At 41.8% G+C, this 25,525-nt stretch overlaps 1 protein-coding gene across 1 annotated transcript in view; it reads left to right on the forward strand.

Annotated features, from left to right (window-relative positions):
* ARHGAP10 (Rho GTPase activating protein 10) overlaps window positions 1–24,108 on the forward strand; it is a 144,242-nt gene extending 120,134 nt beyond the window's left edge. The window contains exon 23 of the mRNA XM_070757792.1: window positions 22,967–24,108. Within this exon, the coding sequence (XP_070613893.1) occupies window positions 22,967–23,055 (89 nt within the window). The 3' untranslated portion in view covers window positions 23,056–24,108. The remainder of the gene's footprint in view (window positions 1–22,966) is intronic.
* The last annotated feature ends 1,417 nt before the right edge of the window (window positions 24,109–25,525 follow it).

Below are 25,525 nucleotides of genomic sequence, written 5' to 3' on the forward strand. Positions count from 1 at the left end.
CTTTAGTTCAATCTAAAGTAATATAATATTATACATGCTGTAACTTTATTAGAGTAAGGATGTAAGGAAAGATATGATTTCCTTCAAAAAATACACATTCCAGGCTTTCATAAATATAGGAAATATAATAGCAATAGCATTTAGACTTATATACCGCTTCATAGTGCTTTTACAGACCTCTCTAAGCAGTTTACAGAATCAGCATATTGCCCCCAACAATCTGGGTCTTCATTTTACCCACCTCGGAAGGGAGACTAGGATAGATCTATTTTGGCCTTGTTTTGGCCTCATCAGCTAGCCATACCCACTGGGACTTAAACCTGCAAGCTTTGCCTTGTGAGGCAGAGAATTATCCTCTAGGCTACAGTATCCAATCCCTTCAGCTCTGCACCAGGGAAGGGTTACATATTTTTGTGTCGAATCATATATGAAGCATTCTTCATATATATATGAAGAATGCTTGTAAGTGTATACAGTGAACCCTCGAGTTTCGCGTCCTCAAGCATCGCGAAAGGGCTATTTCGCGAGTTTTCAACCCGGAAGTAAACTCCACCATCTGCGCATGTGTGCCTTTTTTTCTATGGCCACGCATGCGTAGATGGTGGAGTTCCCCAGCTGGGAAGCTGGGCGGCTTCCCTGGGTCTTTCCCCTCTTGCCCCGTAAGACCCCAGTGGCGGCGCGAGCAACGGCGTGGGCGGGCGGGCGGCACGCGCGGGGACACCCCAGCTCCGCTGCCCAGCTGGGGAGCGGAGCCGGGGTTTCTCCAAGCGCGCGCGCGTTGCTGGGGCCGCTCCCCAGCTGGGGGGTGGATCTGGGGTTTCCCCAAGCGCGCGCGCGTTGCTGGGGCCGCTCCCCAGCTGGGGGGTGGATCTGGGGTTTCCCCAAGCGCGCGCGCGTTGCTGGGGCCGCTCCCCAGCTGGGGAGCGGAGCCGGGGTTTCTCCAAGCGCGCGCGCGTTGCTGGGGCCGCTCCCCAGCTGGGGAGCGGAGCCGGGGTTTCCCCAAGCGCGCGCGTGTTGCTGGGGCCGCTCCCCAGCTGGGGGGTGGATCTGGGGTTTCCCCAAGCGCGCGCGCGCGTTGCTGGGGCCGCTCCCCAGCTGGGGAGCGGAGCCGGGGTTTCTCCAAGCGCGCGCGCGTTGCTGGGGCCGCTCCCCAGCTGGGGAGCGGAGCCGGGGTTTCTCCAAGCGTGCGCGTGTTGCTGGGGCCGCTCCCCAGCTGGGGAGCGGATCTGGGGTTTCCCCAAGCGCGCGCGCGTTGCTGGGGCCGCTCCCCAGCTGGGGAGCGGAGCCGGGGTTTCTCCAAGCGCGCGCGCGTTGCCAGCAGCGGCCCCAGCAACGCGCGCGCGCTTGGAGAAACCCCGGCTCCGCTCCCCAGCTGGGGAGCGGCCCCAGCAACGCGCGCGCGCTTGGGGAAACCCCAGATCCACTCCCCAGCTGGGGAGCGGCCCCAGCAACGCGCGCGCGCTTGGAGAAACCCCGGCTCCGCTCCCCAGCTGGGGAGCAGCCCCAGCAACGCGCGCGCTCCCCAGGAAACCCCAGGCGCGAGCAACGGGGTGGGCGGGCGAAGGGCGGGCGGCGGTGGAAGTAAAAACACCATCTGCGCATGCGCAGATGGTGTTTTTACTTCCGCACCGCTACTTCGCGAAAAATCGATCATCGCTTGGGGTCCTGGAACGGAACCCTCGCGATGATCGAGGGTTCACTGTATTTCCAAGTCCTTAGCTGACTTAGCATTTATCACCAGAAGCAATGAGAACGTCCTGTGTAGTAGTTCTACTTTTATTTTGTCATATATTTTATTTTTGGTGGTGCAAGAAGAAAAGTGTGCAAAACATTTCACAAAAGAAAATAAACATCCATGATAACACGACCTACTAACAGAAGCAGTAACTCTTCTTTAATTCTAATGTTCAACCATTGTCTTAAAGATGGCATTTGCAACTTGCATCATTTAGCTTGCAACAGAAGACGACGCTTCTGTAACAGAGGGCAATTATGTATTATGATGCATATTTTTCAAAGAAGCTACATGCCTTCGTTATTCTTGCCAGAAAAGATGGCAATTGGCTCAAATACAAGTGAAAGCTAACACTTCTATATCTGTAGACTTAACTCCCTTTTTGGCAGTTGTTAACTGGTGGACAGCAGCAGAAACAGTAATGAATTACACATCAAACTGTTTTCATGTCTCTTTTTTTAAATGCAAAATCCCGAGTTCAAACTTATAGCATCGATAAAATTGATAAAGAGAAAAAAAGCAGGCTAAGAGTGAGCATTAAGGGGAGAAATTTTTTTTCTTATAAAAGAATATTTTGTGACTAACCCTACTTACCCAATCTGTTACATTATATTAGTACCCAAAATATTATATCTCAGAATCGCTTCTTGCTCCAAGTGGGTGTCTACTTTGAAGTAATAGATTTTTTCCCATTCCTGACTGACTTCATGGGTTGCTGTTTGCTGAATCAGTTGAAGTCCCATGGTTTTGGCTAAGGAAATGATGGAAATATGAGGTTACAGTGATCCCTCGATTTTCGCGGGGGTTGCGTTCCCAGACTGCCCACGAAAGTCGAATTTCCACGAAGTAGAGATGCGGAAGTAAAAACACCATTTTTGGCTATGGACAGCCAAAAACTACCCCCCGCGCACCCTTTTCCAAGGCTGCGCAAGGAGCCAGGCTTGAAGTTGGGGGCGGAGAGCGAGGAAAGTGTGGAGGCCGGCAAAGATTGTTTTGAATGTCGGCCGCCCCCGCCCCCGCCCCCCAGCGCCTCCAGCCCCCTTGCCGCTACCCCCCGCCGGCCCAATCCACCCCTCTCACCAGCTTTCTTGGGGCACGGGTCCTCTTGCAGCAGCGCTGGCGGCTACGGCTTCTCATCCTCCTCATTCGGCCGCTAGCCGTTCTGAGCGCTTTGAGAATGCCCGCCTCGCCCCTCTCGCAGTCCCTTAGCTGAGAGCGCTTTCATCCCAGCTGTCAGCGAGGGGGCTGCAGGAGAGGCAGGGCAGGTGTTCTCACAGAGAGAGAGCAACAGGCAGAGCAAGATAGAAAGGAGAGAGGGAGAGAGAGAGTGAGAAAGAGAGAGAGAGGGGGGAGAGTGGAAGGTAGAGAGCGAGAGAAAGAAATGATAGAAAAAAGGGGAGAAAAAAAGAGAAATGAGAAAATGATTGAAGCAGAGAATGACAGGAAAGAGAGAGAGAGAGAGAGAATTGACTCTTGGTGATGACTTATGATGTCATTGGGTGGGAGAAACCGTGGTATAGAAAAAAACCCGTGGAGTATTCTTTAATTAATATTTTTTGAAAAACCGTGGTATAGCCGTTTCGCGAAGTTTGAACCCGCGAAAATCGAGGGATCACTGTAATTTTGTTTTTGTCTTGGTGGTCTCAGATTCTCTGTAGCATTGGCCATTTTTAAAAGTATCTACTATCATTTATCTCCCACAAAATTGTTTTGAGTCGGTATCTCCCTGTCCCTCCAAATATGGTCCCTGACTTCCTGCTGGGCATTATTCTTTTACCTCAAAAATAGAAATAAGAAAAGTTTCTCATGAACTTAATCTTTTCATCATCCTAAAACTTGGCAAAGTATATACATTTTTTTAAACAAGTTAAGGCGGATTAAAAAAACTTAGAAATGATTTGTTTTTCTGCATGAACAGAGAAAAGGGAGCAAAGAAAAAAACAAACATATTTAAAACAGAAATATGCATCCACCCTGTGGTTGAAATAAGTGAAGTTCATTTAGTCATCTTGCCACACACACCAGTATTTTTGCTTATGCTAGATTAAAAATAGGGGGTTTTTTCTATTATTATTCCTTCTTCTGTTCTCTTCTGTTCTTAGTCTGTTTACCATTAAGAAAACAGGGATGCTATAGTTGTATCTTGTCAAAAATTACCTTATGGACAGATTGCATCTGAATCAAAAGTAATAAAAGGGGAATTAAATCTGTATTTAGTTGCTTCAAAGAGTTCTCTTAAAAGCAAGTTTAGTTTAAAGGTGTGGTGTCTTGGCACGTGAATTGAAACTCCCGTAGTCAAATCTATGTACAAAATTGTTGTTGAAACATGTGGTTCACAAAGCAGGAATTTAACAGAAGGCTTTCAGACATGTCAGACCTTGTGTCTTTTCCTCAAAAGAAGAAAAGTAAATGTATTTAAGATCCTATTTAAAGTCTCCATTTCGAAAATGGGACTTTGCATTCTTGTTTCCACATCATAGAAACATAGAAACATAGAAGACTGACGGCAGAAAAAGACCTCATGGTCCATCTGGTCTGCCCTTATACTATTTCCTGTATTTCATCTTACAATGGAGATATGTTTATCCCAGGCATGTTTACATTCAGTTACTGTGGATTTACCAACCACGTCTGCTGGAAGTTTGTTCCAAGCATCTACTACTCTTTCAGTAAAATAATATTTTCTCATGTTGTTTCTGATCTTTCTCCCAAGTAGCCTCAGATTGTGCCCCCTTTTTCTTGTGTTCACTTAAACATAACAGACATCATAAATTGGCTAACAATATTCTGTAGCTAGTACAGTGTAAGTTGTTATTCTAAGCAACCCATTTTGTTGGAAAATAAAATGCTGCTCATAAGAACCTCACCATGGACATTATGATAAAGTAGTCGTTTGGATTATAATGACTTACTTGGGTTCAAATTTTACATTTTTACTATATTTTTAAAATTTTGATTCCCCCAAGAGATACTTCAAGCATCATGTATGAATTCAATGAATAAAAGACCTGCCTTAATTATAATTGCTGCAGAGCAATTCTGAACATTGAAATGGTGATCAAAAACTGACCACTCAGGATAAAGAATCGTTGGATTTAGCTCTGCTGGAAGTTTGTTCCAAGGATCTACTACTCTTTCAGTAAAATAATATTTTCTCATGTTGCCTTTGATCTTTTCCCCAACAAACTTCAGATTGTGTCCCCTTGTTCTTGTGTTCACTTTCCTATTAAAAACACTTCCCTCCTGAACCTTATTTAACCCTTTAACATATTTAAATGTTTCGATCATGTCCCCCCTTTTCCTTCTGTCCTCCAGACTATACAGATTGAGTTCATGAAGTCTTTCCTGATACATTTTATGCTTAAGACCTTCCACTATTCTTGTAGCCCGTCTTTGGACTAGTTCACTTTTGTCAATATCTTTTTGTAGGTGAGGTCTCCAGAACTGAACACAGTACTCCAAATGTGGTCTCACCAGCACTCTATATAAGGGGATCACAATCTCCCTCTTCCTGCTTGTTATACCTCTAGCTATGCAGCCAAGCATCCTACTTGCAAAACATAAATAACTATGAGATATATAAACTGAACCCTGATAAAATGTACTAAGCTTCGGGAACTGGAAGCTTATCATCTTTTCTGAATGGGATGTCCCCCCTTTTCCTTCTGTCCTCCAGACTGATACAGTTTATGCTTAAGACCTTCCACCATTCTTGTAGCCCGTCTTTGGACCCGTTCAATTTTGTCAATATCTTTTTGTAGGTGAGGTCTCCAGAACTGAACACAGTACTCCAAATGTGGTCTCACCAGCGCTCTATATAAGGGGATCATTAAAATTACACCAAAAAACCTTCAGCGTTTGATTCGAGCTACTTTAGCAATGCCTTCAGGAATATGGCTGTCACAAATGAGATTCAGAACCAAAGAGACTTTCTAAATGTCATTTGAAGTTTTATGCAAGACCGTAACAGCCTAGGACCGTGATGGCAAACTACCTCGAGGTTCGATTACTGCAACGCTCTCTACATGGGGCTACCTTTGAAAAGTGTTCGGAAACTTCAGATCGTGCAGAACGCAGCCGCGAGAGTATCGTGGGGCTTCCAAGATTCGCCCACGTTTCTTCAACACTCCGTCGCTTGCATTGGCTGCCGATGAGTTTCCGGTCACAATTCAAATTGTTGGTCATGACCTTTAAAGCCCTACATGGCATTGGACCAGATTACCTCTGGAACCGCCTGCTACCGCACGAATCCCAGCGACCAATAAGGTCCCACAGAGTTGGCCTTCTCCGGGTCCTGTCGACTAAAAAATGTTGTTTGGCGGGCCCCAGGGGAAGAGCCTTCTCTGTGGCAGCCCCGGCCTTCTGGAATCAACTCCCCCCGGAGATTAGAACTGCCCCCATCCTCCCTGTCTTTCGTAAACTACTCAAGACTCATCTAAATAAATCTAAATAAACTAAACAAATCTAAATAAAGTAAAAACCCATTAATATAAAAAACCAAACATACATACAGACATACCATGCATAAAATTGTAAAGGCCTAGGGGGAAAGGGAATCTCAATTCCCACATGCCTGGCGGCAGAGGTGGGTTTTAAGTAGCTTACGAAAGGCAAGGAGGGTGGGGGCAATTCTAATTTCTGGTGGGAGTTGGTTCCAGAGGACCGGGGCCGCCACAGAGAAGGCTCTTCCTCTGGGTCCCGCCAAGCGGCATTGTTTAGTTGACGGGACCTGGAGAAGACCCACTCTGTGGGACCTAACTGGTCGCTGGGATTCGTGCGGCAGAAGGCGGTCCCGGAGATAATCTGGTCCGATGCCATGAAGGGCTTTATAGGTCATAACCAACCAAATCCAGGTTTTAAGGCTGTTCTGGAAGACCAGAAGTGTGGAGGCCAACCTCTATTGCAGTAGGAGAATATCCTAGAGGACAGGGACCACAGCAGAAAAGCTCTTCTCCTCAATCCCTCCAACCAAAATTATTTGGCAGACGGGATTCAGAGTAGGATCCTTTCACTGAAGCGAGTGTCACAGCCGATCACATTGAAGTGAGTAGGCTCATCAGATAGCTTGGAGCCATGCCATGCCTATACTCACCCATTAATGCATATTATTTTCTAGTTTAGTTTTCCCCTTAAACATGCCAAAGCCTTTATCTCTCCTTAAAGTTGTATTGGGCAGCACATGTAAACATTCTTCAAGACATTCGGTTTCTCAAGGACAGTATAATATATGCTAATCTATCACTTTATCAGCCCCAACTTGGAGTGTTTATTTTGTTGCGTTGACTCTATTATTCAAACCATTCAGCCCTTTGTCTTCGATAAGGTCACCTTTCTTGTCTGAATTGTGAGAGGATTGGACAGCCTTGCTTCAGATTGATCTGCTTATTTTCAGTTCTACAGAGACCATGATTCTTTATATCCAGTTAAAGATATCAGGGTAAATCGTCTTTGAAGGTTGCATCTTTGATATATCTTTCTATCTTCAAGACATCTAATCTTGAAAAAGTGATTCATTTCCAAAGTGTGTCTGTTGACTTTTATGCTGATGGGCTTGGCTTTTTCTGACACTATCTGGGTTTGCTTACGGTGTTTCTCCAAAAATAAGACCCTGTCTTATATTTTTTTTGAACCTTGAAATAAGTGCTTGGCCTTATTGCTATGCATCAAAATCCCAATTGGGCTTATTATCAGGGGATATCTTATTTTTGGGAAAACAGTGTGCCAGTGTCATGGAAACACAATACAGTGTTCCCTCGATTTTCGCAGGGGATGCGTTCCGAGACTGCCCACGAAACTCGAATTTCCGCGAAGTAGAGATGCGGAAGTAAATACACTATTTTTGGCTATGAACAGTATCACAAACCTTCCCTTAACACTTTAAACCCCTAAATTGCAATTTCACATTCACTTAGCAACCGTTTAGATTATTACTCACCGTGTTTATTTATCGAAGTTTATATAAAAAATATTTATTAAAGGCAGATGAAAGTTTGGCGATGACATATGATGTCATCGGGTGGGAAAAACCGTGGTATAGGGAAAAAACTCGCAAAGTATTTTTTAATTAATATTTTTGAAAAACCGTGGTATAGACGTTCTGCAAAGTTCGAACCTGCGAAAATTGAGGGAACACTGTATAATCAAAGCATTTCTCTAAATGAATAAAATCTATTATTTTTTAAGTGATTAGACAAATATGTTTCTGTGGGCGTAAAAAGATACTTTATAACAGTAACAGTTTCGGTATTTTATTAATATTACAAAGTCAATTCAAACATAATCATTCTGTATCTTTCTTCTGTTCTTGTGTAATATGAACACCTGTCCTCTTGTACTGACCAGAGAATTTACTGTCATCCAAATGCATTTTTAACTGATGTTCTTCATTAAGTCTGTCTATTAAGTTCATAATCACTTCGCTGACTACATTGGTTGCCGATTAGTTTCCGGACACAATTCAGTGTTGGTTATGACCAACAAAGCCCTACATGGCATTGGCCCAGATTACCTCTGAGACCGCCTTCTGCCGCATGAATCTCAGTGCCTGGCCAGATCCCACAGTCAGCCTTCTTAGGGTCCCGTCAACCAGACAATGTCATTTTGCGGGGCCTAGGAAAAGGGCCTTCTCTGTGGGGGACCCAGTCCTCTGGAATCAGCTCCCCCCAGATATTCGCACTGCCCCCACCCTCCTCGCCTTCCATAAAAGTTTAAAGTGGATCTTCTCCGGGTCCCGTCAACCAAACAATGTTGCTTGGCGGGACCCAGGGGAAGAGCCTTCTCTGTGGTGGGCCCGGCCCTCTGGAACCAACTCCCCCCCAGAGATTAGAATTGCCCCCACCCTCCTTGCCTTTCGTAAGCTGCTTAAAACCCACGTCTGCCGCCAGGCATGGGGGGACTGAGATACACTTTCCCCCTAGGCCTTTAAAATTTTATGCATGGTATGTCAGTATGTATGATTGGTTTTTATATACCTGTAATGGGTTTTAACTGTTTTAATATTGGATTTTACTGTTTTGTTACTGTTGTTAGCCGCCCCGAGTCTGCGGAGAGGGGCGGCATAGAAATAATAATAATAATAATAATAATAATAATAATAATAATAATAATAAAGACCCATTTATGCCACCAGGCTTGGGCCCATTAGATCTTAGTCCCCTGATCAACGAATGGTTAGTATGTTTGGTTGAGTGAATGGTGATGAATGTTTTTTTATTTATTTTTTTAGAGTTTTTAAGTCTTTTTAGCCATATTAATTGGATTTTTAGATGTATTGTTATGTTGTGATATGTTGTGAGCTGCCCGGATAGGGGCGGCATACAAATCCAATAAATAAATAATAAATAAATAAATAAATAAGTCATGCATTCTTATAGTTCACTTAGGTTTACCATTTAAAAGTGTTTATACTATTAGATACTTGGATTTCACGGTAGTTCAGTAGACTCAAGCAAATGGGGTGAATGTTGGATGACACTTTGAATATGTACATGTGATTTTTCTTACCAAAATATCACCTCCAGTGTCCAGAGGATTCCAAATATAGACTGGACCGAACAATATGGAAATGCACAATGCTGAATTAAAATAGCACAATCACAAGACTTTTCCTTTTCCTTCACAAATCTGTCCACACCATTGTATCTACATGTATGTTATTCTAAATTATTTTTCACCCTGAACTGAATTGAATCAGCTATGCGAAAGATCCTTTCAGTAATTCCCATTCGGTATAAATGGTGTTGAGTATCAATGGAAAGGTCTTTCCTATATTGTGAAAGAAAAACTAAGAACATGCTGTAGTTTCTCTTATATAGTCTAGGTCTACTGACATTTTCTTCCTATGAAAGGAATCAAGCCTGAAGGGCAAGATAAAAAGCACTGGCTTTTAGAAGGACCATTGCATCCTTTTTGAGTGTGAAATACTTTGAAAACCAAACCCCTAATGTCCTATGTTCTAGACAGCTGTTGTTCATAGGAGTCCACTCTTTTATTCCTACCGTGTTTCCCCGAAAATAAGACACTGTCTTATATTAATTTTTGCTCCAAAAGTTGTGCTACGTCTTATTTTCGGGGGATGCCTTATATTTCTCAAATAAGACAAATTCACGGGCGGAAAAGCTGACACCCCCAAAGAAAGTGTACCGTACGGTACACTGATTACGGTATGGTACCTGTCAGTATGGCACACACACACACAAATGACGGCACTTATGTGGTACAACAGTATACTCCCGCTATTGCAGCTTCCGGCCACCAGAGGAACTACAGTCTACGCACTGTAGTGGAGACTGTAATGGCGGTGAGACAGCAGCAGACTATGTCTGCTGTACTGGACAGTACAAAGCGATGGAAGGGGCCAGCAGGGGACGCCACATTATTACGGTACCGCTATGAACAGCTTTGAATGGTACCGTATGTTTTTCCACCGTACCGTATGTAAACTTGACTACGCCTTATTTTCGGGGGGGGGGGTGCCTTATATTAGCAAATTCTGCAAAACCTCTGATGTGCCTTACTTTCGGGATACGTCTTATTTTCGGGGAAACAGGGTATCTATGTAGTTGTGGATATGAAAGTCTAATGGGTGAAGTAAACAAATAAACATTATTACGGTCATTGATCAGCCAAAAACAAACAAAAAATATAATTTCAAAAACAGTAAATAAAAACCAGAGTGAAACCTGATAATTAAACCGGTGTGGACAAAACAAATTTTGCTAATAATAAAAAATGTAGCTACGTTTATAGAAATCATATTAATTGGATAGTATCAGTTATATATAAAAGGATCTGGTAATCTGAATATCCAACCTGATGAAGAGTTAGTAGCTGCAGCTGGCAATCTTCATAAAGGAAGCCGGGGTGGCGCAGCAGGTAGAGTGCTGTACTGCAGGCCACTGAAGCTGACTGTAGATCTGAAGATTAGGAGTTCAAATCTCATCACCGGCTCAAGGTTGACTCAGCCCTCCATCCTTCCGAGGTGGGTAAAATGAGGACTCGGATTGTGGGGGCAATAGGCTGGCTCTATTAAGAAGTGCTATTGCTAACATGTTGTAAGCCGCCCTGAATCTAAGGAGAAGGGCGGCATAAAAATTGAATAAATGAATGAATGAATGAATGAATGAATGAATGAATGAATGAATGAATTCATTACAGCAAAACGGGTCAGGAGTTCCTTCACCACAGGTGCAATGTCTTTGTTTCAAATGGGCCTGCAACTTCCCAGGAATATCTGTTGGGAGATTAATAAATTTGCCTAAGTTTGACTTTTTGAATTTGAATCATGTGATTTGGCAAAGTTGGAAAAAGGCAAATGACTATCTAAGAACACACCTTGGAGTATGACAGTGAGGTGCAATTGGCTTCCTAATCCTGGACATATTGTTTAAAAGCTACCCTTAAGTATTCTTACACCATCTTCAGGATTAAATTAAGCGAAAGAGCATACATACAATTTCAGTTTTTGATGCAGTGTCCTATTCTAGGATTAAACAAAGAAATAATTAATCAGAAATAATTAATCAGAAATAGTAAGCGCACGAGAAAAGAAATTGATTTAACAAATAACAGTGAAGCAGTGGAAGTGATGTGCCGGTGTCTGGAGGCTGTTGGGGTCTGGATGGGTGTCAACAGACTCAAACTCAACCCTGTAAGACAGAGTGGCTGTGGGTTTTGCCTCCCAAGGACAATCCCATCTGTCCGTCCATTACCCTGGGGGGGGGGAAATCATTGAGGGTCCGCAACTTGGGCATCCTCCTCGATCCACAGCTCACATTAGAGAAACATCTTTCGGCTGTGGCGAGGGGGGGTGTCGGTCAGAATGCAACTGCGAGAGCTATCATGGGCTTTCATAAATATGCCCATGTCACACCAACACTCCGCAGTCTGCATTGGTTGCCGATCGGTTTCCAGTCACAATTCAAAGTGTTGGTTATGGTTCATGGCATCGGACCGTCTTCTGCTGCACGAATCCCAGCGACCGGTTAGGTCCGACACAGTTGGCTTTCTCCGGGTCCCGTCGACTAAACAATGTAGTTTGGCGGGACTCAGGAGAAGAGCCTTCTCTGTGGTGGCCCCGACCTCTGGAACCAACTGCTCCCGGATATCAGGGTTGCCCCCACCCTCCTTGCCTTTCGTAAGCTCCTTAAAACCCACCTCTGTCATCAGGCATGGGGGAATTGAGATATTCTTTCCCCCTAGGCTTATAAAATTTATGCATGGTATGTCTGTATGATTGGTCTCTTAAATTGGGGTTTTTAAAATTATTTTTATATTAGATTTGTTATATTTGTCATTTTTATTGCTGTTAGCTGCCCCGAGTCTGCGGAGAGGGGCGGCATACAAATCTAATGAATAAATAAATAATAAATACACAGAGGATGAATGTCCAAATATAAGCTTCAGTGTCGATCCCACCAGCCTAATGAACAAGACAATATTTGGAACAGATTGTGGGACTTGAAATTTGTTATTTAAGAATTTATATTGCACCCTTTCAAAGAGTGAAAAAGCCCCGTGGTCCCAATTAGGTTCCGAACAAAAGCTGGGCTTGTACAATGCACTGCTTGTATAATGCAAAACTTGTCTGCATTTTGGAAGACATAATCCACATGTGCCCTGCATTTATTAATAGCCTGACATACTGTCTATAAATTCTTACAAATGTGTTACGAAGCAAGAATTTTAGAGCGCTTAGTACAGTGGTGGCGAATCTATAGAATGCATTCTACAAGTGGCACGCAAAGCCATATCGCTGGGCACACAAGCTTGGGTCCGATGCATGCCGGTTGATTTTCAGGCCTACTGGCAGTCAGGAAACAAGCTGTTTCCAGCCACTGGAGGGAGTGGGGAAGGTCCGTTTTTTGCTTTCCCCAAGCTCCAGGCCTTTCTAGGAGCCAGATACAGTTATACCTCGTCTTACGAACCTAATTGGTTCCAGGGGGAGGTTCGTAAGACGAAAGGTTCGTAAGACGAAACATTGTTTCCCATAGGAAACAATGTAAAGTCAATTAATCCGTGCAAACCCCCCCCCCCAAAAAAAAACCGCAAAAAAATTGGCAACATCCAGGAAGGAGTGGGGCCAATGGAAATTCTCCCATCTGCAGCGTCATCGGTCTCCGGGCAGACTCTCCCTCGACTTCAGCCACAAAGCCACTTCAGCCTCCTGAACCCCGAACCCGGAAGTTTGGCAAAAGTTCAGGAGGTTGCTGGGAAGCCACCCAGCCCGGTGGTCACCTTTTAAAACAGCCGGGTGGCTTCCCAGCAGCCTCCGAACGCCGAACCCGGAAGTTCGGGTTTGGCGTTCGTAACTCGAAAAAAGTTCGTAAGAAGAGGCAATTTTTTTCTGAACCCCAGGTTCGTATCACGAGTTGTTCGTAAGACGAGGGTTCGTATCTTGAGGTACCACTGTATTGTATTTTCTAACAAATCTAATTGGCTAGGAGGTTTACCAGCAAGCGAAGGAGACAAGGAGGATGGAAATGGCCTTCCTCACCCCAACAGAGGTCCTCCGGAGGCTGGGAACTGCCTGTTTGCCAGCTGCTGGTTGGACCAGAAGTCCCATTTTTTTGTCTCCCTAGGCTTCAGAGCCTTTCTAGGAGCCTAGGGAGGGCAAAAATAACCTCCTCCACGGAGGCCAGAAATAGCCCGTTTGGCAGTTGGGAAATAATAATAATAATAATAATTATAATAATAATAATAATAATAATAATTATTATTATTATTATTATTATTATTATTATTATTATTATTATTAATTAGATTTGTATGCCGCCCCTCTCCGTAGACTCGGGGCGGCTCACAGCAACGACAAAAACAATATATAATGACAACTCTAATAGTTAGATTCTAAAATAACAATAATACATTTAAAAAGTCTAAAAAATAAGAAACCCCAATATATAAAAACATACATACAGTCATATCATACACAAAAAACTACATAGGCAGGGGGAGATGTTTCAGTTCCCCCACGCTTGACGACAGAGGTGGGTTTTAAGCAGCTTACGAAAGGCAAGGAGGGTGGGGACAGTTCTAATCTCTGGAGGGAGCTGATTCCAGAGGGTCGGGGCCGCCACAGAGAAGGCTCTTCCTCTGGGTCCCGCCAAACAACATTGTTTAGTTGACGGGACCTGGAGGAGACCAACTCTGTGGGACCTAACCGGTCGCTGGGATTCATGCGGCAGAAGGTGGTTTCATAGATACCCTGGTCCGGTGCCATGAAGGGCTTTATAGGTGATGACCAACACCTTGAATTGTGACTGGAAACTGATCCGCAACCAATGCAGACTGCGGAGTGTTGGAGTGTAGGCCGCTTCTGGTCTCAGGAGAGCCTCCAAGAGGTAGGGGAGGCCATTTTCACTCTGCCCAGGCTCCTAGAAAGGCTCTGAACCCTGGGGAGAGTGAAAAATGAGTGTGCCATCGAATGCCGGGACCTGGGGGTTAATGTACACATGTAGGGAGTGTGCATGGAATTATGGGTGTGGGGACACATGCACCCGTGACCCAACACCCCTTTTGGCACATGAAAACAAAAAAGATTCACCATCACTGGTTTAGTACATACTGGCAAATTTTAAATTCAAGATGTTGGCTGCATAGCTAGAGATATAACAAGCAGGAAGAGGGAGATTGTGATCCCGCTATATAGAGTGCTGGTGAGACCACATTTGGAATACTGTGTTCAGTTCTGGAGACCTCACCTACAAAAAGATATTGACAAAATTGAACGGGTCCAAAGACGGGCTACAAGAATGGTGGAAGGTCTTAAGCATAAAACGTATCAGGAAAGACTTCATGAACTCAATCTGTATAGTCTGGAGGACCGAAGGAAAAGGGGGGACATGATCGAAACATTTAAATATGTTAAAGGGTTAAATAAGGTCCAGGAGGGAAGTGTTTTTAATAGGAAAGTGAACACAAGAACAAGGGGACACAATCTGAAGTTAGTTGGGGGAAAGATCAAAAGCAACATGAGAAAATATTATTTTACTGAAAGAGTAGTAGATCCTTGGAACAAACTTCCAGCAGACGTGGTAGATAAATCCACAGTAACTGAATTTAAACATGCCTGGGATAAACATATATCCATCCTAAGATAAAATACATAAAATAGTATAAGGGCAGACTAGATGGACCATGAGGTTTTTTTCTGCCGTCAGACTTCTATGTTTCTATGTTAAAAATTAAGGCAAATCACAGTATCCAAAGAGTCTAACCTAGGCAAATTTAATGCCCTTCTGGGTTGTTGGGTTTTGGGTTTTTTTAAAAATAATTATATTTAAGTGCTGATGGACTACAATATGCAGCTAAATATGTAAATCTTGCTTTAGATCATTTTGTGTCTGAGTTAACAGCCCTGCATCATTTGCATATAGGAGATCTGCGGTGTTTTTATCATTCAGTTTTGGAGGACGATGAACTAGATTATTTATCTTGGCCACAGGAGGACTCAGACATAGCCTGAATTTTAGGGAAGCCAAGATACATCTCTGCTTCTACCGACAAAAAATTCCTTAGTGGCAGGGATAAAAATAAAGTGGCTCCAGAAATGAATGCTTTTAATAATTTCAAGTGCAGTAAGTAGAATATTTTAGTATCAAAGGGAATTGTTAATTATCGTATTTTTGGGAGTATAAGACACAGCAGAATATAAGACGCACCTTAATTTTGGGGAGAAAAACAAGAAAAAAAGAATTCTGTATCAGGATTAACAGAGTCCTCACTTCCACTCGGATTTTGATAACAAGCAGCACAGATCTTTTTAATCTGTCCTAACAATAAAAATGATTTTTTCTTTCTAAGATTACAGAAATGTGAATAAGAAATTACAAGTAATCATATATGATTGTATAATCTTCTGTGTTTGTTTTTTTAATTAATAAAACAGATTAGTTGCAGATATTCCTTAATTTTCAGAATCCACTTTTGTTGCATAAGGTAAATCTCAGATTTCTGCTATGGCAATTTCCCCCAAAAAAGCCTCCTCAGATAATACTAGGAAAACTTAGAAGAATAATGAGATTTCTTTAAAGCATTTCAAACCCATTTGAAGAGTGTTCGGAAACTTCAGATCGTGCAGAATGCAGCTGCGAGAGCAATCATGGGCTTTCCCAAATATGCCCATGTTACACCAATACTCTGCAGTCTGCATTGGTTGCTGATCAGTTTCCGGTCACAATTCAAAGTGTTGGTTATGACCTATAAAGCCCTTCATGGCACCGGACCAGATTATCTCAGGGACCGCCTTCTGCTGCACGAATCCCAGCGACCAGTTAGGTCCCACAGAGTAGGTCTTCTCCGGGTCCCGTCAACTAAACAATGTCGTTTGGTTGGACCCAGGGGAAGAGCCTTCTCTGTGGTGGCCCCGGCCCTCTGGAACCAACTCCCCCCAGAGATTAGAATTGCCCCACCCTCCTTGCCTTTCGTAAGCTGCTTAAAACCCACCTCTGCCGCCAGGCATGGGGGAACTGAGATACACTTTCCCCCTAGGCCTTTAAAATTTTATGCATGGTATGTCTGTATTATGATTGGTTTTTATATAATGGGTTTTTAACTGTTTTTAGTATTGGATTATTGTTATATACTGTTTTATTACTGTTGTTAGCCGCCCCGAGTCTGCGGAGAGGGGCGGCATACAAATCAAATAAATAAATAAATAAAATAAATAAATATATTCTTCAAATCTTTAATCAGACTTTTTGTTTTATCATGCATCTGTTGACATTTTTTTTTCTGCAGAAATTGGGATGGAATTTGACTGAAATGGGTGCGGTGGGTTGTGATTTTCATGGTGAAGGCTGAAGACAAATTTGGCTCCAATCCCCAAATGCCCCAGTTTTCTTAACCTATGGCCATAGACATTCAATGCACCCTATTTGCAATCAGAGAGGGGGAATCTGTTGCCTGAAATGCGAGGATCATAGAGGAAAAAGTTTCCAAGTGGCAGATTCCCCGTTCCCCAAAACGGAGGGGGATCTGCCACCTGGAAACTCTTTCCTCTAGGATTTTCACATTTCAGGCACCCTTTTTGCAATCGGGGAAGGGGATCATTTAAAAGGTTTTCAACACAGTTTCCTGCGCTGCTTCAGGAATCATGCTCCGACCGAGGTAGGAAAGCCGCAACGGCTTGTTGGAAAGCCCAGTAGCGTGTTTCCAAAATAGCAGGTCCAGGAGGTCTGATGTGCCTCCTCTTTATTGGGTCTTTCTGAGAAAAAGCACGGCTTTCAACACACTTTTCTGGGGCGCTTCGAGAATCCAGCTCCATGTGGAAGTGAGGATCCCCGCCGTTTGGAACCACCCAAAAATGCAACACGCGGAATGTGTGGGCGGAGCTACATGTGGAATATAAGACACCCTCTTTTTTTGGAGGGGGAAGTGCATCTTATACTCCAAAAAACACGATAAGCTGTGATATTTACCAAGTCTATAAAACCATTTGTCCTTCAACAGTCCTTTAGAAAAGGACCGTATCGTTTCCTAATGCCTCTCCGCCTATGTACTTAGATTTATCCAGATACCCCAAACCAGGTAATACATGTCACTAAACTTCCATATACTTTAATAAGCTTTAAATGAAGAATTGAGAGAATAATGCATGTTTTCTATTGCTCTACCAATAACTTAAAATATGTAACTCAGTGCATCCATCAAATAGACGTACTGCCAATAACAGCCACTTAATATAACCATTAAATTACTGACTGACATGAATCACATGAATCTCCTGTCTACTTTTTCCTCCATATACTACTCTCTTTTTAATCTCCTGTATTTATTCTCCTTTCCTTGATATATTTTACACTAGAAAATCTTGACTAGAGTCAGGTAATATCTTCATTCTCTTTTAGTTAGTTAAGCCATTATTATTGCTCAGAAGGGTTGGATTAAGGGCAGGACTTGGGTTCAAAGGAACAAATAAAATGGCAGAATTTGGAGACCACCATTATTCAGGATTGACTAAGCAATGTTGCCTGGCGGGACCCAGGGGAAGAGCCTTCTCTGTGGCGGCCCCGGCCCTCTGGAACCAACTCCCCCCAGAGATTAGAACTGCCCCCACCCTCCTTGCCTTTCGTAAACAACTTAAAACCCACCTCTGCCGCCAGGCATGGGGGAATTGAGATCCTCTTTCCCCCTAGGCCTTTACAATTCTATGCATGATATGTATGTATGTATGTTTGGTTTTTATATTAATGGGTTTTTAATCATTTCTAATACCAAATTACTATTGTACACTGTTTTATTGTCGCTGTTAGTCGCCCCGAGTCTCCGGAGAGAGGCGGCATACAAATCCAATAAATAAATAAATGGGTGCAATTTCTTTGCGTTTTTAATTTGTTTAAAGATTCATTCCACATAAAGATTCAATTTACGATTTTGCAACCAATGATATTAATGTATGTGCCATTATACAGAAGGAAAATTCTTCTTTATTCATTATTAGTATTTGAAAATGACATCAAAGAAGATAATCCCAAGACAAATCAGCTACTTTTCTTTAAGCAGCTACAAATCAGTCTGCTGCCACTATATACCACTATAGCTTATTCTTGTTATATTTTATTCTAAAAAGAGAATTTGTTCCACTTTGCAAAATGTAAGAAAAAAGTGCTCAATAGCTTCCTCTGAGACATTTCATTTATAATTCATTTTTGCTGGGTATTTAAAGTGCTTGAACTGTTGTCTTTTTCAAGTCTTTTAATAACTTAGCTTTAATATCTTAAATATAACTGGAAAAATTGAGTCATGCTCCAAATCTCTCCCAGAGAAGCAGTGAATACTTCAAAAGCCAACGGGTCCAGTGGCAATCATTAGATTTTTCAAGTAATACAGCATAAGTGCTCCAAAATCAAAATATTCTAAAATATTTTGTCTTGCAACAGTATTGTGATATATTAAACCCGCTGATTTGTGTTATCATTTAGATCTGTAAGGTCAGCAAGTACTACCGATCCTGAATGTTTCTGTTATTTCAAACTCTTTTAGTAATAAGGAATCTGGTGTATCTGTTTTCGACTAATACATTTTATTAAAATGCATAAGATTTCATGAGTTGCAGCTCACTTCATCACAGTGGCTAGATAGACAAATGTCAGATTTAAATTGGAGTAAAACCCTGATAAGAAAAAGATTGGAGATTAGGGTTATGGCATGTAAAACAGATTACATATCTATGACAGATTACTAATTAATAATAGTAATGTGTCTAGAACTCATTGTGTTTATTGAGATGTTCTGAGATTGCCAAAAACTTTAGATATATGCAAGTTCAGCAGTTTCTTGCTAAGTGGTGGACTTAATCCTGTTTTTCCAAAACAGTTTCCAATACTACTTTGGCCTCATTTGCAGACCAGGTGTCAAACTTCTGTTCATTAATTCTTTGAGGAAAATTTGTCCAGTTTGTTCTACATAAAATCTAGAAGGTACATTGTTTGCAAATAATGGAATATATCACATATGATGGACTATGTGTAGATTCCTTTAATCTTGTACATGTATTTGTTTGGTGATGGTGTTGCTAGTGTAGACCAGGTAACAAGTAGACCTATTGGATTGTGGTGCTCAGAATGGGATTGTTCACCTTTTTTTAAAAAAAATAATAATATTTTTGTTAAATTTTATTACAACAAACAAAAGAAATACTTAAAGAAAAAGTGCCCAACACCAATAAAACCCCACCACCATTTAGGGGGTTAAATTATTTGCAATAAGTTTCAATTTCTTCCTTGGCTCCGGTTTACATTTCTTTACATACAAAAAGTGATTGGAATTTATTTTTCACATTGTCGTCATAAATTCTACTTAAGATATAATTTTTCACCTTATTCCATCGTGCCATCAGCTTCTCCAATTTATTTTCATCAAAGTTATTTAATCTTATTTCCATAATTTCCAAGTGGATGTGGTCCACCATGTACCAGTACCAATTCTGGATTGTCCATTTATTGCTATCCTTCCACCCTAGTACCACTATTGCTTGAGCGCTTTCCAAAGCTGCTGTTTTGATTTCTTTAAATTCTCGTAATTCCCCATATTTAACTACTGTTGCTAATTCTTTCGTGATTATCCAATTAATGTTTAGCATATTATTTATTTCATTCTGTACTTCCTTACAAAAATTTTGAACTTCAACGCATTCCCAGAGCATATGCCCCTTCCCTCTCGGGCGTTTCTCCTAAGACGATTCTCCCCCGACTTTTCTCTTTAGGTGACACGTCTCCAGCTATTTGCCCTGGGCAATAGGTCATTGCAATCTGCACCCCATACCCTTTGACACAGCCATTTTGCAGAAAGAGGGTTCGTCCCAGATGTCCCCCTCCAGGACAGTTAGCCCCCATCCAATCATATAGAGGGATGTATAAGAAATCAATTGAAAGGAGAGAGATGCTGGATTTTTAAAATCCTCCCTTTCTACCCTTGTTCGTACCCACTTCAAATTCTATCTGCTTCAAAATTCTACTTTAAAAAATAAGCAGATTTGTTTTTTCTATTCCTATGTGGGGTCGGGGTGGGGGATAAAATAAAATAAATGGATGTTGTTTTGGGGAAGAGAATTCTACATAAAACGAGGATTGTTATAATCGGGAGCAATATGCTGGTGTTGTAAAACACTCTGGGAATGCTGCTACTCTGTTTTATCACCCACCACCTAGCGATCTCAATTGCTCCTGTTGAAATATACATTTTCTCCACTTTGAAAAGAATCCAGGCACAGAAATGGAAAGGCACAGAAGGTTTTGCGTGTGTGTGTGTGTGTGTGAGCAACGGTCACCAACTGGTGGACCACTGGTGGTCAGTGAGAAAATTTTGCTGGTCTGCAGAAAAAGTATTTGCATTTTTTATATTGCACTAAATTAGGGGTCCTCAAACTACGGCCCCTGGGCTGAATACATGCATTGAACATTTGCGTTGGTGCAGAGAATCTCCCTGTTCGGGATCTTTTTATGTGGGTCAGAGGGGGGCAGGAATTCCAACTCAGGGTCTGCTTCAGTCCCCTGGGGTGTAGCTTCGAGCAAAGGCTCGAAGAAAGTGCTGCTGGTGGCAAAGAGCCAGACGGCCTTGTTCCAGTGAGGCTGCCTCGTGGCCTGGAACTGGCTGACCATCTCAGCCTGCTGAGTCTCCAGTGCCGGTATCTGGCCTTGCACACCCTCAGGTCTTCTTTCTGCTTGGAAAGCCTATGCTTGTAGTCCTCAGTGAGGTGGTTCTGATGAGTCTCCTCGGCCAGATCCAATTTGAACTGAGCCAGCTGTTTTGCCAACTCTTTCTTGTGGTGGCTCCAAACAACTGCTTCCTGTTGGGGCCCTAAGAAACCTGGGCAGGCAGGCAAGGAGTAGCTGGGAGGGGAGGAGTAAGTACAGGCACTGAGTAATTGGCCACGCCCACCCAATCACATGACCACCTAGCCACACCCACCCAGCCAATCATTAGGCAGATCATTTTAGTGGTCCACGGGATTTAAAATTACAGTGGTACCTCGACATACAAGTTTAATTCGTTCCAGACCCGAGCTCATAAGTTGATCAACTCGCATCTCGAACGAATGCCTTTAGACTTTGTTTTTCGCGCCGAGATAACTGGAAGCAAGGAGATTCTTGCGCCACCTAGTGGAAGCTCAGTTCGTATCCCGAATTTAAGCTCGGGTGTCGAACAGAAATTTCGCTCGCGTCACGGCTCGTAACTTGGAATACTCGCATGTGGAGCAGCTGGTATCTAGAGGTACCACTGTATGAGTTTAGTGGTCCCTGAGGTCCAAAAGGTTGGTGACCCCTGTGCAGGAGAATCCATGTGCAGCAATGGAAAAGTGAGAGGTGAGTGTGGATGGGAAGGTGATCTATTGTCCAGGACAAATAGCTGAAGATGTGTCACCTGAAAAGTCAGAGTAGAAACGCCGGAGGAGAAGTAAGGGTCAGAGAGGAATCGTCCTAGACCCATAGTGCTGTCTCCTTCCATGTTTGCCGTGAGAATCTGCTTCAGTTACACTGTGCATCTGATAAAAGGAGCTGTTATTGTAAAGATTTATGCATTTTAATAATTTAAACTCTGATAGTTGGAAAATATTAACTTCAACCATATGTCCCTAGCCCTCACCTTTATGATCGGACTCATTCGAGACAATGATGAATCCGCATACAGACGGGAAGTTGAACAACTATCCTTGTGGTGTGACCAGAACAATCTAGAACTGAACACACTCAAAACCGTAGAAATAGTGGTAGACTTTAAGAGAAACCCTTCCACCCTTCCACCTCTCACAATACTAGACAACACAGTATCAACAGTAGAGACCTTCAAATTTCTAGGTTCCATCATATCTCAAGACCTAAAATGGTCACCTAACATCAAAAACATCTTCAAAAAAGCACAACAAAGAATGTTCTTTCTGCACCAGCTCAGGAAGCTCAAACTTCCCAAGGAGCTGCTGATTCAGTTCTACAGAGGAATCATTGAGTCTGTCATCTGCACCTCTATAACTGTCTGGTTTGGTGCTGCAACCCAACAGGATCGACACAGACTTCAGAGGATGATCAGAACTGCAGAAAAAACAATTGCTGCCAACCTGCCTTCCATTGAGGACCTTTACACTGCACGAGTCAAAAAGAGGGTGGGGAAAATATTTACTGACCCCTCACATCCTGGACACAAATTGTTTCAACTCCTACCCTCAAAACGTCGCTACAGAGCACTGCACACCAAGACAACTAGACACAAGAACAGTTTTTTTTCCGAACGCCATCACTCTACTAAACAAATAATTCCCTCAACACTGTCAGACTTTCTACTAAATCTGCACTTCTATTCTACTAGTTTTTCTCATCATTCCTATCACCCATTTCCTCCCATGTTGACTGTATGACTGTAACGTTGCGTATATCCTAAGATTTTTATTAATATTGCTTCTTCATTGCTTATTTGACCCCTATGACAATCATTAAGTGTCGTACCACATGATTCTTGACAAATGTATATTTTCTTTTATGTACGCTGAGAGCATCTGCACCAAGACAAATTCCTTGTGTGTCCAATCACACTTGGCCAATAAAATTCTATTCTATTCTATTCTATTCTATTATATTATATTATATCATTAATTGGTGTTCTTGGAAAATGGAGATTCAAAGATTAATTTTAATTTGTTTATGTGAAATATTTGTTGGACAATTTTGGAAAAGTTTTAAAAATTATGAATTCACCCAATTAACATGCATTTTTCTTCTTCTTTTCTTTGTTCTACAGTACATCTTTCACGAGAACCTGGCTGGTTAGAAGGAACTCTAAATGGGAAGAGGGGACTCATTCCGCAAAACTATGTCCAGTTTCTTTAGTTTTCTTCTGAGCGCTTGGAAGGTGTACATGGTATCCATGGCTATAGACAGACAGACATTGTATATTGCTTTTCTTGGCTTCAGAAACTTTTAATCAGTTAAAAAATTGAGGTTCATATCTTAATCTGTATAAAGATTTAACAGTGCAGTTGCATGAAATTTTATATGGAGTAGGAGCAAGGGAGAGAAAGAGAAAAGGAAGGGTTTTTTTTCTAAATAAATACTTTATTGTCATTGTATATATATATATATACACAATACACAATACAATAAAATTCACATGACACCTAAAGACCAATCCCAACACATATAACAACCCCCAAAAACATACTCCACCCATCCACAAATTCCCCACCCTGAACCACCGAAACATATACACACAGGTAATACTGTCCAACAGTTCACTGATGGTCACTCTTTAGTTCATTGTTAAGTGCAAATATAGCTCTGGGGGGGTTTAATTTTATAAATAATAACTTTGTAAAGATTTTGAGTTGGTTGTTTGTATGTTTGCATGTCTGTAAGAACTTGAATCAAAAAGCCGTTTAAATTGTTATCCAAACACCAGTTTAAAAATATCATAAAACTGTTTAATCTGCTTTTGTATTTTAAATTTGAGAAAGTTCATTCGAATAACTTCTTTGCAAATACTACAAACCAAAACTGTTGGGAAAGATTCATATGGCCAATTCATTGTGAAGGTTGTAGTTGACCTAAAAAAGGCAAAGTTCTTCAAGCTGAGAAAAAATTCAGATGACTTCAGGAATGCAACCGTCTAACTTTCTTAGTGGCAGAATGGAAGTGGTTTGCTGTTGCCTTCTGAGGATTTAATTTTTTTAAAAAATTTCTGCGGTAATCTCCAATCCAATCTCTGAAGACTCCATCTGAGTATTCACCAAGATGGATCCAATGGATTAATTGTGAATGTCCCTTAGTTTGAAAATGAGTAGTAAATCAGCTGGAAAAAAGGATGCATTTAAAAATATACAGAAAAGATGTATCAAATGTAATTTTCAAATGTCCAAAAATATGAAAATAAATCTATATAAATTATGTAGTTTCACTTAAATGTGTATTTACTGTTAAATGCAAAAGCTTAGGCAACACTGCTTGTTTTGGTTAATAACTAGATAGACAAAAGTTGATATAACTTCTACAAGATACAAAGTTAAGCATTTTACTGAAAATTTAAACATAGGTTTGCTATATATGCATCTTATTACAAATTCAAAGACAATAAAAACTGACTAGGGTAGGTGCAGAACATGGGATGTTCTTTCAGTTAGCACTTTGTAACACCTCCTTCAACAGGAAAAACAATTTTCAGATGTAGACAACTTTAATTTTTTCTCTTTTTGCCTCTGAAACTTATACTACTCTTCTTTGTAGAATTATTGTAGCTCAGAAATTTTCTTAGGATTTCCTACCTGCATTGCATGTTTGAGAAACCCTACAGATTTTCAATTATAATGAAGTCTAGAGCAGTGTTTTCAACCTTTTTTGAGCCGCGGCACATTTTTTACATTTACGAAACCCTGGGGCACATTGAGCGGGGGGAGGGTGGGGGCTAAAAAAAGTTTGGACAAAAAAATTCTCTCTCTCTTCCTCCCTTTCGCTCTATTTCTCCCTCCCTCTTTCCCTTCCTTCTTTCTCTCTCCATCCCTCTTTCTTTCTCTTCCTTCCTTCCTCTCTTTTTTGCTCTCTTTCTCTCCCTCCCTCCCTCCCTCTATGTCTTTCTCTCTCTCGCCTTCCCTCTCTCTCTCTCTATTGCTTTGTTTCTCTCTTTCTCTCTTGCTTTCTTTCTCTTGTTCTCTTTCTCTCTCTTCTCTTTCTCTCGCTCTTTCTCTCTCTTGCTTTCTCTCTCTCGCTTTCTTTTTCTTGTTTTCTTTCTCTCTTGCTTTCTCTCTCTCTCTCTTGTTCTCTTTCTCTCTCGCTCTTTCTCTCTCTTGCTTTCTTTCTCTCTCTCTCTCTCTCTTGCTTTCTTACTCTCTTGCTTTCTTTCTCTCTCTGAGCTTCGCGGCACACCTGACCATGTCTCACGGCACACTAGTGTGCCGCGGCACACTGGTTGAAAAACACTGCTCTAGAGAACATGAAGTTACTAGAAGAACCTTTCATAGTAATTTATGGTCAATTTGACAATATATGTCAGATTACTACCTTATTGAAATATCTATCCTCAACGTAGTTTCAATTTCTTTTACGACTGGTTATTATCTTTCTTTTACGACTGGTTATTATGTTGATGGGTAGTTGAAAGTTCTGTCCTGCTATATTCACTGTTTTATTATTCTGTGTAATCCACTACACACAAATACTAAGCGTCCACTCAGTTTACAGACCTATATCATGTATAACTTTGTACAATGCGGAGATTGGGTCAGCTTCTCTTCACTAAGGATTCATTAAAATATAACTTAACCAGGATTGCCAATTTTTTTTTATTATCCCCTGAGAAACAATGATTAAA

The sequence above is a fragment of the Erythrolamprus reginae genome, chromosome 7 (assembly GCF_031021105.1).
Source record: "Erythrolamprus reginae isolate rEryReg1 chromosome 7, rEryReg1.hap1, whole genome shotgun sequence".
NCBI classification, from domain to species: Eukaryota; Metazoa; Chordata; class Lepidosauria; order Squamata; family Dipsadidae; genus Erythrolamprus; species Erythrolamprus reginae.